Genomic DNA, 16584 nt, shown 5'->3' on the forward strand with positions numbered 1-16584 from the left:
AGTGACACAATTTCAGTGCACCATGACTCCCCTAGGTGGCCACCCTTGGCACCCCTAATACATATGCATTCACAATACTTTTACAAAATTTGTGCTTGCAAAATTGGCATCTTCCCAAAAATATTATAATAAATCATTTTACAATATTAATTTCAAAAGGCTGCCATTTTCAAATATTTTAATTTTTATATGGATACTTATTCATCCGATTGAAATGAAATTTGCTTGTGAAATAGAATTTCAAACTGATTAATATGAACATGGAGTGAGAATTCTTCAAAGTACATTAACTTGTTTTTATTCGATTAGCATATGCTATGCAAAATAGGCAAGCAACAATTTTAGTGCATTTGGTGTAATTATGCAGCAATTTGTTTGCATTTCTTCTTGATCGGTCCTTTTTCTGATACCCCTTCCCCCCTAGTGCATAGTTTATTCAGCCAAAATACAAGAATTTTTACACCTTGTTTTTAGTCCCCCTTCCCCTTTTTAAAAAAAATTTTTAATTAAAAGATATGGATATCACTGTAGGGCTGATGTACTCACATTACTTAAAATGTTAAAACTCGGATCATTAGCCCACTAACAATTGAATAATTTTCAAGAAAATGGTCATAAAAGTGTTTTTTTTTTTAATTAAGAAAATTACATAAAAATAAGTGTAAGGAAAACATATGCATTCAATTTTTAATTTTGACATTTTTTAGATTGAAATTTTAAATTTTTAAAAAAATTTATGAAAAGCCAACAAGCAAGCTCAAGCAAGCAGCGAAAATTTAAGAAATACATCTTTCAAATATTAAAGAAGGATTTTATTAACCTTTTGTGTAATATAAGTAAAGATTAGTAAATTTTTCTTGTGTGGGAAATTTCAAAGCATGAGGTATAGAGGCCAACCTCATAATCGGGACAGAAACTGAATTTCCTTCTGCATCTCTGCAATTACATTTAAAATGGACTGGTGCTGCCATCTAGTATATAAAGAGAGAAATAAAATAATCCAGGCAAAATAAATGAATTGGTTTTAATACTTTTGTCGCATTAATATTGCACATCCCAGCACAGCAATATCACTGGAGCGAGAAATGGAGGTCGACACTCCAACACAGCATTTTCATGGGAGCGAGAGGGAAGTGGTTAGTACTCATTAAAAAAAGGCTAAAGGGGGGGGGGGGAGGATATAAAAAAAAAAATTCCAATGTATTCAGTAATTAAAGTCAAAACATATTTTAATTCACTGTGCAATATACTGTACTAATTTTTGAAATCATTTTTACTAATGATCAGATTGTTAGGTTAAAGGCTCTGGTTTAACTAATTTGCTGATGAAATAAAGTTTTTATATTATAAATTACTAGTTGACCTATGTCTTTTGATAGTGGTAAATCAAAAATTTGATTTGGGTGGTTCTATAAGATTCAAAGAATAAGCCAAGGAGTGTGTATGTTACATACATAGCTTATTGTCTGAATTTGATTTGATTTAATGCATTGTCAAATACTGCCAAAACTTCTTACTTATTCAGAGTTGTTTAGGGATATTTTTCATTTTTTATTCCATCAGGGTAGATAAAATTAGGTAAAAAAATAATAAGTTAAGGGTAAAAATTAAATTTTAGTTTTACAAAAAAATTAATTTATTCTCAAGATTTTATTTATTTTGTATCAATTTATTTTTGATTTTTTCCCCACTGAAAATGCAAAATAATAATTAGACCAAAAAGCAATAAAAATGTATGCAGTTAAGTCTCAATAACTCTAAGTCCAATGAAATGAAATGAAGTGAATGAAAAGGGGGTTCAACCGAACCAAGCATTGCGACCAGAGTTCTGTCATACTAGTCCCCAAACAGAAGTCTTAAAACAGACCAGTAGCTGAAGCAAAATTCCGCACACCCCTAATAGGAATATCATGAATTTCGCACTGTTCAAGCTAATGATGACCAAGGTGTTCAAACCTATAGGCAGAAAACACTTTACAATCACACATGGTGTGAGTAATAGTTTCCTCCTTAAAGAGGTAACCTCTGCAAATTATATCATTACTGATACCCATGATAGCAAGGTGCTGCTTTAATATGTAAAAACCAGTAAGAAGATCAAAATCCTTCCTAATACTATTTTTGTGAAGAAGCCTATCGCATTTTTAGCATGTGATCCTCAGAGAGAAACAAGTCTGTCCTCCTTAGAATGGCAAGTTGAATATGTTCAATATCATTGCGAGATAACCTCCCAGATGGGAAGGCTTCTCTCACAACAGCCATCTTTAACATATGCCCTGCTTGAGCATAGGACTGGTTGACCAGTCTTTACTCTTTAAGATGCAGCAGTTTGTGCAGGAGAAGAAGTTGAAACCTCCGATCAATGACTTTTAGTTTCTCCTACCTTCTCAGGAATAGCTGCCCCCGTGGCTTTTGCCTCCATTCCACAGCCTCCCATCTCCTGCCTGCACCTGTTGCATTTTTGTGTATAAATAAGTACTTCCTGCACCCCTACTGCAGAGTCAGCGGGATCTTCCTCACCTCCTCCATCGGCAAGGTTGCTGGTTCTCTTCTTCAACCCAATATCCCGCTTTATAGTAGCTGGGAACTGGGAGGTGGTAAAAGGTCAACACCCGCACATCCACCCTGTACGAGTGCAAGGCTAAGTACAACAAGGTTTCGCCCAGTTCCTTGAGGGGACCATTTAAGACATCATACAACCGAGATGCCCTCCATCCATCAGCATGGTGCCTCGCACCTTAAATTGGGTATTCATTTTAGTCGCCTTTTACGACACGCATGGACTACGTTGGGACGATTCTGCTCTGGTCACCACACGGTGACTCAAAATCCAAGGGACCGGCTAAACCGTCATATTGTAGCTAACGTTGAATTATGGGAAGTTTCCACAACAGTCTCAAGAGTTTGGGACCCAATGAAGACTTCAAGATAAAGGAATATTCGAATTATAAGCTTCGAATTGTCGAGGTCCGACTGTATAAAAAGTACCAAAGTTTTGAAAGCCTAACTCCAGTGATTGCAATTTATGTGACAGAATTGTTGCTGCACATGTTTAACTAATGTGCAGCAAGAAAAGTAAAAATGCATACATCTTTTACTTTTATCTAAAGTATCCTTTTGTTTTTTTTAGAATGGGACCCTTTGAATGGTGGTTTTACCAGCTTTGTTTCTGAAGGAGAAGAAGAACCAGTTAGTAAAACTTTATCTTTCTGTTTTTGAAATTCCTTATTAAAAATGGAAAATTTTTCAAGATCATGGTTTTCTCAATTGTTAGGAAAAAAGGTGTTGCATCCAAATTTAGAATTTTCATAGCCTTGCGTTGAATGTTTTTAATTTTCTCATAAATATTCATGATAAAAAAAGAAATATTTAATTCACATTTGAATCCAAACTGCGTAAGAATGTTTAAAATGATTATAAATTCTTTTGCACATAGAAATAATTTGATTAAATCTTCTTTTTAAAAGCCAATCAATCTTGAGTATGAAGTATTAAATGAATTAATGAGTAAATGACAAAGTCCCCAAAAGGATTATTAGTAAACGAGTATCTATAGAAGAGTAAAAGAGCAAGAGAGACACTGGCTGCCTGATACTTTAATCAGTTGTCAGCAATTGCTGGGTACTGCTACTAGGCACACACCTATTCCCTCAACCTCAAGAAACTTAAGTACTTTTTACAACTTTTCAATACTTTGCCCATCACTGCAGAGAAGCTGTAAAAATTCATAAGCATCCAAAAGCCATTAACAAAAGCAAAGTTAACCCATGAGTTTCAGTCAAATCGCATTGCCGGGTCATTCCCATAATATTTGGCTGTAAAATTTTCCTAATTTAACACTAAATTTTGAAATAGTTATGTATTTTTTCCTATAAAAGTACAAATGAGAGATAAAAGTAATAGAAGACTTCGTTATCTGTATTTTTACAATATTTTGAGATTTAAAGTTTCGTTCAGGACATTACAATAATTTTGATATGGCCACCTTTTACAACAAAAACTGGACATAAACGAAGCTTTAAGCATGGGTGGATTTATGGAAGAGGGGGTGGTCAAGGGGGGGGGCAATGCCCCCCAAAATAGGGGGAACTTTATACATAGTAACAAAAACACCTCGCAAAACCTTAAAAGAAAAAAATCATATATATATTTTTTTTTGAATAGTTCAGAAGAGAAAATGAAGAGAATAGAGACCGTCCTTTTCTAGAAGGGGGGGGGGCACCGTACATTGTATTACAAGTAGTAACTGGGATGCAGAAATGTGTTGAAAACGACTACTTTGAACTGAAAGATATTAGGGCAAGTATATAAATGAAAATATCCACTGAACAAGCTATGTATTCAGCTGCAATTCTTAAAATAATCAACGAGTATTTCAACAAATTAGAAACTGAAACAAAGATTTAAAAAAAAACTGATTTAAATATAAACTAAACAGACTATAGCTTAGGGCACCCGCTTTGTTGAATGCCCCTAACTCCCGAAAATTTCAATAAAGAAAAAGGAAATAACTTGAAAAAATAAATTTCATTTTAAAGTGCTTGAAAATCTTAAAAAATTTGGAAAAGTATGGATACAAACCATAAATTTAAGTATTTATAACAAATGGAAGGGGGTAGAGAGATAAATGCCGAAATATGTTAAATTTAGTTCCTTGCCTCATCCTGCATCAAAAATGTAAAAATCGTGGTTCTCGCGTTTTTGTAATATTACTTGAGATAAATTTCTATGACTCACATTTTTCATATCTTGCTGTTTATTTAATTCTAAACACAGTGAAATATTTTGGAAATTCTTTTGTATTATTTGCTTCTATGTTACTTCTACTGCATAGCCTGTCTGTTATACATCTGTTCAGCCCCCCCCCCCCAAAAAAAAAACACTACCTCTATTCCTTTTCGTTTTCTGCACTGCTTGTAATTGAGAAAAAAGTTGTTGCAATGAGAAATCTATATATTTTTTTTTGTCTTTAAAACTTAAAGAAGTTGTTTCTTACAAAGTTTGAACAGTACTGTAAAACTGAACAATCTAGTACAAAATTTCACAAACTCGAAAGGGCAAATGAAGTGCCTTAAATTATTTTAATTGTTCTCGAGTCCATGAAACGGATTAAATGAGTCTTTGAAATTACTTAGCAAAGGGTGCTTCACTTTTATTTCTTATCAAGTGTATAAATTATCTTGTTGTCCAGTTGTCTTGTTGTCAAGTGTATAAATTAATTGTCCAAATGGGCAGCTCCCTGGCTTTTTCTCTCAGAGGACTGCTGTCACTGATTTGTCAACCTGAAGACAATTTTTACTGTTTATTATCGTAATTCACAAAACAGTATTTTGCTATTTTTCTGAGATTTTGGTAGTTCTAATTACCCCTTATAAGGCTTCAAAATGCAGATTTTTATATCTATTTTACAAAAATTCCTACAGGGGAGAAACCCCTGGATCCCCTAAAATTGGGTAGGTTGTTGGTAGGTAAAAGTTGTGCGGGATCCAAAAGAGACCCAAAACCTGAAAAAACTTAGGGCCACGGAAATTAAACCTGCCTTGAATACAACTAATATTGCTCAAAAAAAAAAAAAAAATCCTGCCCCTTCCCCCCCCCCAGGAACTTAGTCCTAAATCCGCCTATGGCTTTAAGATCAAAGTCACTGTAGTACATGCTTCACAAACATAACAGCAAGCAATTTTAAATATTATCCTTCAGTTGCATCATGATACTGTTGTGAAAGGTGAAAATTAGAGACGTACCGAGTAGCACTTTGGGCGAGTAGCCGAGTACCGAGTACTCGGCCTTTTACTACTCGGCCGAGTACCGAGTTACCGAGTAACTCGGCCTTTCACTACTCGGCCGAGTTTCCCAGTACCAATTATGTTGAAAGAAGGACTACCGACACACACCAATGAATTTTGAACTTATTGAAATAGTAGTATAGACCTCCTTGTCCATATAATAGTTTTTAAACTAAATTCCTGTTGAAATTTAACTACAAAATTTTGCAAAAATAATATTTTTTAAACTAAAAATGAATAAATAAAAGGTATGACTTATCAAATTGGAATTAAAACAAATTATACAAATTTATTCATTATAGGTCTAGTTCGCTAAACATAAATAATTTTTAAAAGCAAAAAAAACAAATGTGCTGGAACACTGCAGACACGTTTTTCTGTGTTACAGGGATCGTCTTTTCAGGGCATAACATGTGAACTAAAGAATGTAAAGGCATACGACAAAAAATTCGACTTTTGCCGGATGCCTTTAAATCAACGAGCTCACATTTTATGCATTGAAAAAGAAATTCCTCGTAACGCCAAAACACGTGTCTGCAGTGATCCTGCACTGTGCTTCTGACGTTGTTTTATTTCCTTTTATTTTTAAAGCTAAGGTACTTTTATATATCTTATAACTAATTTTAGTTTGTAGCAAAAATTCCATATTTGCACAATTTTTAACAAAAAAGTTTTATTAACTTTCGAGACATTCGAGCCAAGATTTACTCCATTGAAGTATTTCAAACTTCATTATTCTCAAAATTTAAATTTGAATTGTAAATGTTTGCAGAAAATTATATATGCTTGAGTTTTTTTGTAAATTTTAATACATTCAATTTTTTGCAACTACTCGGTATTGGCCGAGTATCTGATCAAAATTCGGCCGAGTACCGAGTACTCGGCATATTGGCCGAGTAGGCCGAGTACCGAGTAGTTACCGAGTACTCGGTACGTCTGTAGTGAAAATATAAAACTTATTGTAATGTGATTTAACTTCTGTGCTTTAAGCACTTTCATACACTTTTTTAAGGCAGTTCTGACTGCAATGCCTTTTGATGTTCAATTGTGAAACTATTTCTGTAAACCAGTGTATAACAATTTTCAGAACCACCTGTCTAACCTGCCATTTGTTTCGGTATTCTGCCTCTCACTATTTTGCAGTTACAGTAGAGCAGGGGCGGCCAATAGGGGGGTTAAGAGGGGGCGGTCGCACCCCCAAATTTTTTGAGCAGAATGATAGAAAATGGGTGAAGTCAATTTATGTAAGTCAGAAATCAATGTTTATTAAAGGAAATCTCGCTGGTTCTCAGCAACTATTTGATGAAACTTGACGCATTCTCAGGCTAGAAAAAGTGTTTTTCGTTATTTGGATGATGACTTAGAAATTCATGAAGTATTTTCGGCTTTTTCAGAACATAGAAAACTGAGAGTGAACCATGGTTAATTTTAACTTAAGACATTGCCTCATATAGGCTAGATATTTCACACTTCTGTGCCAATGTAACGATGGTATGTCCAATATGAGAGGCTCGTGAAAAGTGGTGTGGCTTCATGGTTTTCACAAGAAAATTCCTTGATATTTTACATTCACTTTTACGCTTATTTTTTAAGTGTATATTTATTTAATGAGTGTTCATCACTGCTAGAAACACGTTTCAGCTGCTCAATACATTATAATGCTTTCATAGAAACTTCTTAAAAATGCATGTGATTATTGAATAAAAAAAATATATCAACCAAATACCTTTTATTGGGCTTTATAATTATGCAATCGCGGAGTGACACAAGATGATCTTCAAGAGTTAAAATGATAAAAACATTTCTCTATTACTTCAAAGCAGTGATTAGACGACTGGAAGAATTATTGCAAAACGATTCTTTTAATGGTGAAAAAGCTCATGTCCTTTAGCATGTATGACTTCGTTTGAATTTTTATCCAATTTGTTTGCATCGGGAAAAGGTTTTCGAAAAATGCTTTACTTTATCAAACCACATTCACTATACTTATTTTCAAACCACAGTTCAATCTACAATTGAAACTGAAACTAGATTTTTTATAGATGTATATTTCAATCAATCGTGAAAATTTTCAAATATCGAGATTCCTCCGAGCCAATTTTAAAAAGGCACAAAAAAAAGTAACAAAAAGCCACATGATGATGTGAAGTCAAACATTGATTTTTGAATATTTTGTTTGAAGTAATAGATTATGTTTCGAATGAAATTAACACAAGATTTGATGATAATTATTTTTCTGTATGTTTGGCTGGGATTATTGTTATTTGGATTAGATTTTGAAAACGAAAAATAAAATGTTTCAACTGTGAGTAAAATTTTTAACATGAGGCAAGAAAAATTACAAGCATTATACTGACAGAATGGTTTTCACATCCAGATACTGCAGTTTTGTCCGTGTTATGGACTCATCAGTCTGGAATAGTGAATAACAGAGCTGGAGACAGATGATATCTCATTGAAGCTGAGAGCGCCAACATGACTAGATTATTCAATGATGAAAAGTTTAAGCCCCTCACAGTTTTTGAAGTAGCCTGGGTGATTTTGAAGAGCAAGATATAAAAAGTGTTTCCATACATAACTTTGTGTTACTTCAATTATATTTTAACTACAGTAGAGAACCGATTATCTGGAAAGTTCGGGACCATAGCTATCCCGGATATCTGAATTTCCCGGTTTTCTGGATCGAGATAAAAAGAACTTTTGGCCGATTGTTTATGAAACTTAAATTACTATAATAAATAGTAATACGTATTAAAATAAGAAGAAAACAGTTCGGAAATGCTCATCAATAGCGAAACATCAAAAATTACTAGTGAGAGAATAATTTAAACACCAAAAACCTTAAGTCATTTAATAGGACCTGAGACTCTCACATTCATTTTGAAAAGGAAAGAAAAACACCAATTTTTGATGTTTTAAAATGAAAGAGAATGAAGGGAAGGGCAAGAAACAAGTTTATAAACGTAAATGTGCGATTCTTCTACTATAGTGTATGGGAGAATTTGTTTTCATGAACGCATTTTGTTTTTTCAGTTTTTTGTAAAGATTTGGCGTTAGCGATTATTGATAACTATTACTTTTGCATTAAGTTAATACCAATTGAAATTTAATTTATGAGTTCCTGCAGCCTTATTACAGTCTTGCGTTTAACGATTTCTAGATTCCACCATCAACTATTCGGAAAATTCGAGAATTGCGGCGTTTCACGCGCTTTTGCGACATTACTTCTGCTCTAAATGATTTTAATTAAATGCCATTTAATAAAATATTGCATTATAAAGTGACAATATTCATTTCTTTAGTTTTCAGTTGGAATAAAACACAAAAATTTCAGACTTACGCGTGTACTTTTTAGTTCAAGAAAATATTCCGGAAATTTTTCCCTGCATTAATGACAGCCCTTTGAAGTTCATTTTTGTAAACATTTTCCCGAGTTATAGATGAGTGATATGGTATTTATCAAGAAACCACTCATTTCTTTTAGGTATTTCAAAAAAAAAAAAAAAAGCTTAGTTTTTCAAAATTTGCCAAAAATACGTATTTTTAAAAAACAGCGGGAAAATCGGCAAAAGGTTGCCAATTTTCTAATTTCCCGGTTTTTTGGTTCTAGGATAAAAAATTCTGCACTCTATTACAATCAGCTCAGCTAATAGAGAAAATTTTTTTTAATGTCTCAGGAGGTCGAGAAATATTTTCGAAGCACAAAGGGGGGGGGGGACCTCCATTTAGCTGAAATGGCAAAACAGCACGACATTGGGCACTGATAGGTTAGTAACCTGCTCTTCACTTTTCCAAAAGGTGTAAAAACTTGCGAGATGTTTTGTATGATAACTTTTTAGTCAAAATTTTAACTGCTTCTAAACACTAATTTTATTCATACTAAACCGATTTTATGACAACTTCTTGTTAGCTAATATGTGTTTGGTTTCGCTTTGGGGTTATACATATATAAGAAACTCGACCCCCCAAATGAAATGCGGAAATGCCGCCCCTGCAGTAAAGTCTCAAAAGTTCGAGGTTCGGTTTAATTCGAGGTGCTTACTCAATGTATTCAGTTAATTTTTTTTAGTCCCAAAAAAATTATTTTCATTAAAATTTGAAAATAGAAATATTTTGCTAATGTTAAACTTATTGAACTACATACAGCAAATTTAAAAAAAAAGGCATTGAAAGGGTTGGTGTCAACAACACTCCCTAAGTGACCCGTAATGTTCATCGACTACAAAATATGGATTAAGATATGCCTTGGAGGTAATAACTAGATACATAAAATTTACAGCTATGTATCCTAAAGAATGTGTAAACGTGCCTTTTTTAATAACTGATTGCATTTTAAAAAAAGGAGGAGCATAACTTGACACCGCCCAAGTCGTATGCACCCAGGGGCGTGCACAGAAATTTTAGGGCCTGTCACAAATGACTTTTCCGATCTCCCTTCCATATGGATTATCCCTATATCTCATGTTTAGTTTTTAAAATATTGGGGCCCCTGCAGGCTCAGTCCTGGGCCAACAGGTGTCCCTTCTCTCCCCCCCCCCGTCCACGCCCCTGTATGCACCTTCTACAACTAACTGTTTTGGTGTTATGTGAGCTGTAGACATACGCTTTCAAGTACATAGACATAAATGACAAAACTCATTAAAATGGATTCGGGCACTGACAAAATGAATGTTTGGCTGTCTAAAAATTTGCACACATAAATATGTGCAGACATTGATAAAAAAAAATCAAAATTCATACAGTCTCAACATAAGAGTCTCGTCTTAACATAGAAAGCGAAATTTATGTTGAAATTTCAGTCAAATTTTTCGTGAAGACAATACTTCTTTTTCTCTGTGCAAGTACGTAAATGATACTAGTCCTTATGCCATCCGAAAAGATGGCATCTAAAAGAATTTTCCGGATAATCCAAGTTTGAGGATCCGAGGTGGCATGAGCCCCAATTACCTCAGATTTTTGAGACTCTACTGTATGTCGAGTAAGAAATAAACAACGTCAGATTTTGCATCGAAAAAGCTTTCCCTGTAACGCCGAAACACGTGTCTGCAGTAATCTGAGAGTTTGTGTTTATTTCTTACTCTACTGTTCAGCACAAAGGTATTTATCTTATCTACTGTATGTCATTTCAAAGTTAGGAAGTCCTTTCTGAAACACTCTGTAGCTCAATTTTTGAAAATGAAAACCATTTTTGCTTCCTTTTTACAAAAAAGGAAGTATTGTATTCGCGAAAAAAATTTCACTCAAAAATCGGCCTTAATTTCCATTTTTCTCACCCCCAAATGAATGTTGAGTTTTTTTTGACCCAACCACACGTAGATATATGCCTAGGAACCTACAGACACCCGAAGTATCCATTTTGACGCACCCCGAGTTAATTACAACGAATTTTCTTGTGACGTCTGTATGTAGGTATGTATGTGCGTATGTATCTCGCATAACTCAAAAACAGTATGTCCTAGAAAGTTGAAATTTGGTACATAGACTCCTAGTGGGGCCTAGTTGTGCACCTTCCCTTTTGGTTGCATTCAGATGTTCCTAAGGGGGTTTTTGCCCCATTTTGGGGGGAAATCATTGTTAATTTTGATGTTAGCTCAAGTGGTGTTATAATTTGTCAGACACTTGGCGATATATGGCCAGTCTTTTAGTCGCCAAGTTTTGTCGCCAACTTGGCGACAAATTTGGCGATTTTTTTAAATTTAAATTTGGTTTCAATTTGTCTACTGTTGGTGATATTTAGAGAGTAAACAATTGAATCACATTAAAATTACCAATAATGGGGAAATGACATTAAATTGGAGTAAAAGGAAGTCGTGATGCACACATCAGCTCGTTTATATCAGTAGAGGAGTGTGTTGAGTAAGTTTTTGCTGGTAACTGATTTCTTAATTAAAGACTGGAATCATGTACGAAATTGCATGAAATTAAAAGGTAACTTTTGCAACTACAAAAGTAGCTAGTTGGCTCCTTAACTATCTAATTTCATAAGGTTAATCATCTTTTAACTTTTCCTCTAAGTGACTCGCTTTAGATCTTTTTTTTCCTCTACGTTCATCAAATAATATAAGAGTCATTCCACATCAGTTGGCCTGATTTTTCAATTTGTCCCCGCTTCTCCTTCTTGAAATTGGCTGAAATGTTATAGAGGTACAGTGGTTCCCAAAAGTGTTTGTACACTTTGAAATTTTTTAGTAAAACCAAAATAACACGAAACTGAATTCGAATATGAAGTCCAATATTTTTTCACTTTCCTATGTCATTCTAAATAAATCCCTGTAGTTTTCTTACAAAATTGACGGATCTTCTTTTTGGAATGGGTCGAAAAACAAAGACAGAGAAATAATATGTCACAAAAGTTGTCGTACACTCAAATATTTTCGAATAAATTCATGATTAAAATTATCATATGTCATTTTTTAAATTATTTTTGCATTGTGTTAACCCTTAAAAGTCACTTGTCTTTATTTTTTGTCTATTTATTCCTTAATATTGTGCTTATTTCTTTAAAATGGCTTGTATTCGTAAAAAACCACAAACACCATTCAAAATTTGAATTTTTCCCTCACAGTAGCGGTAAATTGGTTTGAAATGTCTCTAAATTAGTTAATTTATTCCATTCTATAGCAAAGTGCTTGATAAAACGCTTTAAAGAAAAAATCAAACCGAAAACAAGGTAAGAAAAGGTCAACTGGCAAAGTTAACAAAGCGTGATCGGAGATTTACAGTTAAAGCATTTATGAAAAATACACATTTGAGTGCTGTAAAGGTTTCTGCAGAAATAAATGAAAATTTTTACATTTAATTTTCATCTAAAATTATTCGCCAAATCCTCTGATTAGCTGGATTAAATGGGAACTCTTCCCGCAGAAATTTTCTTGGCTGTGCCAAAAACAGAAATCTTCCGCTTTTCGTCTCAAAATAAATGATAAATAAGCACAAAACGTTTTGAAATTGTCTTACTTAAAAATAAAAATGAATTCAACATTTTTGGTTAAATTGTTGTATATTGTAAATAGAAGAAAAAATTAGGAACTTAATCTTAAGAATTTGATTGGACCAGTTAATCATGAGGGTGAAGGTGTTCTTATGTGAGGGTGCTTTTCAGCATCAGGTCTTGATAGTTTGGAATTTTTTGCTGAAATAATGAATCATGCTGTTCATTTAAATATTTTAAAAGCAAATGTTAAACTCTTAGCCAAAAATTTGGTTATCTGAAACAACTTTGTTTTTTATCAAGATAACAATAAGAAGCACACGGTTTTCAACGTTCGCGTCTAGTGCCTCAAAAAGTGTCCTAAAGTTTAGAAAATATCCTTTAATTTCTAGATTTGAACTTAATATCACATATTTAGAGATAACTGGAGGCTAGATAACGAAAATAAGGCTTTGAAACTAAAACAGAGCTAGAAACAGTAAGACCGAAGTGTGGTTGAACGCTTAGTCAGAAATTACGCGAAAAAAATAAAAATAAAAAGAATGAAATCTATTCCCAGACATTCAAAAGGTGTTGTTGATACTGCATGATATTCTACTAAATAATAACTTTATAAAAAGTTAGATTATTCAATAATATATAGACATTTTTTAAAGTGTACGAAGACTTTTGTGTGATAAAATTTCCGGCACTTTGATCAACTTTCAACTTAATTTTTTAACATAGATCTTTTAATTAAATACGTATTCCGAAATATTAATTCTAACCAGTGGATAGAGACCTATTTCATTGAAAGTCCTAAGTGTGTGAACCCTTTTGGGAGCCACTGTATAGAGATGCTTTTGAATCCAAACCATGTAAAGTTTCAGTTTTCAAGGTCCTCTCGAAACTCATGACTCTAATTCTAAAATTAATATCTTTGCTTAAATTTAAGACTATCTTTAGAAATCTTTATTCAAAATTTGAGAAGAACACTAATAAATTGGAACACTTTAAAAGTTTTACCATACTGTAAACGAATTGTCAAGAAATAAATTATTTGTGTTGTAAGACTTGTATGCAATGGGGGCATTTCCAGAATTTTAAAAGTATTTTTTTTTTTTGAAAGAACATTCTTAAAAACATAGGATCTGACCTTTTTTTAAATAATTCGACTAAGATTAATATTTAAAAAAAATTAATTTGTGCGCTTTCATCGTTTACGCTTTTGCCGATGACATCACAAATGATAAAATGCCATTGACTGTTGCTAAGGCCCCTATATATACGAGCCGACGCATCAGCTGAAGTTCAGCCATTTTGGATCGAAGCGCGCTTTTGCGTGGTTATCTTTTCTGGCAAGTTATTGCATTTGTTGAGTTTTCACTGGGAACAATTATTAGCGGCTCATGAATTATTATTTAAATGAAATATTATTTTTGGCTAATTTGGAAAAACCCGAAACTTTCTCTGGTAATCCTTGCTCCGCAACAATGAAAAATCCGATCCAAAATGGCTGAACTTAAGCTGATGCGCCGGCCTATCTATATAGCGGCTCTAACTGTTGCTATTCAGAAGAGCACAATATTCAATTTGCATCTTTACTCAGGTGTACTGGCAACGATATGGCTGATAGCAAGCATAGAGCGAAATGTTTAATTTGTTACTTGATTATCACAACGTGGAAACGCGGTAGAAAGATGCACCTAAGTACATCATTTGTGACGTCATAAAGACCACTCCTTGTTTGAAAAATCAGACGTTTTGAAAAATTAATTAAAAAATAACTGTTAGGAAAATAAAAGTATTTTCTGGGTCCATGTTTTTTTTTTTGCTTATTCTATCAATTTCTGTGACTAAAAGTAGTACTTTTGACTGAAGGAAACAACCCCAGTGTAATATTAAATAAAAAGTAAGAAATTATACTAATTAAGAAAAATTCTATTTAAAAAGATGAAAAAGGAAAATGTGTTCTAAAGAGATTCAATTTAATATCCTTTGTATAAGGAAATTTTCGTTATATATGGCGTAAAGAGTAATTACATTCATAATTGCAGAATCCAAACCATGAATATCTCAAAATATACAGAAATAAAAAAAAGTAGTCTTCTCTTGATAACTTGAAGCCTTACAGCTCGAATAATCCTTTGTCTCAAAGTTTTCATTAGGTCCCAAACTCTTCCCTATAGTTTAAACTATCATTAACTCCAAGGTTTTTGCCAGTCCCTTGAGACTTGGAGTTATTGAGAGTTGACTATACAGAGAAAATCAATCTTAAAGTTTATCAAAGAGATATCATGATATAAATAATACACACCCATGCATTTGTTTAAAAGATGGTTACATGGCTTAAAAGAAACGTAGGCAATCTTGAATTCCTCACAAAAATTACATAAATAGATTAATAAAATAAAAAGAAAATGAAACTTGGTTGATTGCTACTATTTTTTTCTTCGCCTAACTTTGTCACTGCTATGACCACTCATCAACGCTGAGCGGTTGTAAGTACAGTCGCTCTGGGACTGGGAAAGCCAATTGCAAGAAATAATATGCCAATGTTCGATAACACATTGCAGCAGTGTCAATCGTTTGAATTGGTGCACCCAATATTTACCTATTGTGGTTTGGCATCTTGTTTAAAATTTGTTTTATAGTTTACTTCATGATTGTTGGCACTTTGCAAACTACTAACACTAATCATTTTATAAACAAACTACTTGCAAAATTAGAAACAAACAACAATGCTTCACAAGGAAAACTTGTTCTGAAAATCTTTGATTTTAGTAATCCTTGATTGTTTCTTTTGTATTTAATCTGTTTTGAAACAAATTGGTGTGACCAAGAATGGCAGCAATCGTGAGGTGAACTATATCAATATAATTGTAATGCTTCTTATTTCATTTTTTTTTTTTCAAATGTTTCAGCTTCTTTTAGTTGATCCAAAACCCAACTCATTGGCTCTGGTGTTCATTACCGAAGGCACTGCTAGCTTTGTAAAATATGTAAATTGTAATGCTAAGAAATCAAGTTTCAATGATATTTATAATGTGTATATAGAAAGTAAATAAATATGTTATCTTATACAGTCTGTTTACTTATTTATTAATGACTTTGCAGACAATTACAGGGGTGGGAAATCTGCGCCAACTGATACAAAACGGCCAAAGTCGCGCGCGCCAAACTGCTCCAAAAATGATATTTTATTTTCCAAAACATTTACTACAAGAAAAAAATACCTGTTGCATTCAATTTATGTCATTGTACGCTAAAAAGAAGAATTATTCTCCGAAAATTACATGCCGGGCTTTAAGTTTCAATCCTTTTGCATCCTGTAAATTTTTCAATAATTTTAAAAAGTGGAAGTTATTTTCACCTATGTAACTTTGAATTGGCTTAGTTTATTTCTTATTTTATTATTATTTCATGTTTTAAACAAAATTAAGATGTAGGGGAATGTGGGGAAAAATAAAATAACGGTTCAACGTAGAATCTATACTAATATTATAAAGAGAGAGGACAGATTTTTGTGTGTTTATATGTTCGAGGTAATCTCCGGAACCACTGCACCTATTTGAAACATTCCTTCACTGTATGAAAGGTGCTTTCTTACTGAGTGACACAGGCTATAATTTGAAAAAATCCGATAAATAATTTTTTTAATTTTAATTTAGGCCCAAATTTCACATAAATTTCCGAATATGGGAGTGAAAAATTACTTGCACATATTAATATATATATATATAAAGGTGACAGTGTTTGTTTCTTTGTTTGTACCCGATAGCCAGAAAACCCCATAGCACCTACAGCCCTGAAACTTGGCACAAAAACTCGAACTTACCCCGTGCCCATGCACCTCGAAGCCGAAATTCTAAATTTCTTATTGGTTTT

The 16584-nt window shown here is 33.2% G+C and overlaps 1 protein-coding gene across 3 annotated transcripts in view; it reads left to right on the plus strand.

The window, feature by feature from the left end:
- The window catches only part of LOC129216063 (prolyl 3-hydroxylase OGFOD1-like), a 70820-nt gene extending 55049 nt beyond the window's left edge, over positions 1-15771 (plus strand). For all 3 annotated transcript variants that reach the window (XM_054850204.1, XM_054850206.1, XM_054850207.1), the window contains 2 exons: positions 3131-3189; positions 15621-15771. In XM_054850204.1, the coding sequence (XP_054706179.1) occupies positions 3131-3189; positions 15621-15764 (203 nt within the window). In that variant the 3' untranslated portion in view covers positions 15765-15771. The remainder of the gene's footprint in view (positions 1-3130; positions 3190-15620) is intronic.
- Positions 15772-16584: the final 813 nt, after the last annotated feature.

Source organism: Uloborus diversus, chromosome 2, assembly GCF_026930045.1.
Source record: "Uloborus diversus isolate 005 chromosome 2, Udiv.v.3.1, whole genome shotgun sequence".
In the NCBI taxonomy this organism is placed as follows: domain Eukaryota; kingdom Metazoa; phylum Arthropoda; class Arachnida; order Araneae; family Uloboridae; genus Uloborus; species Uloborus diversus.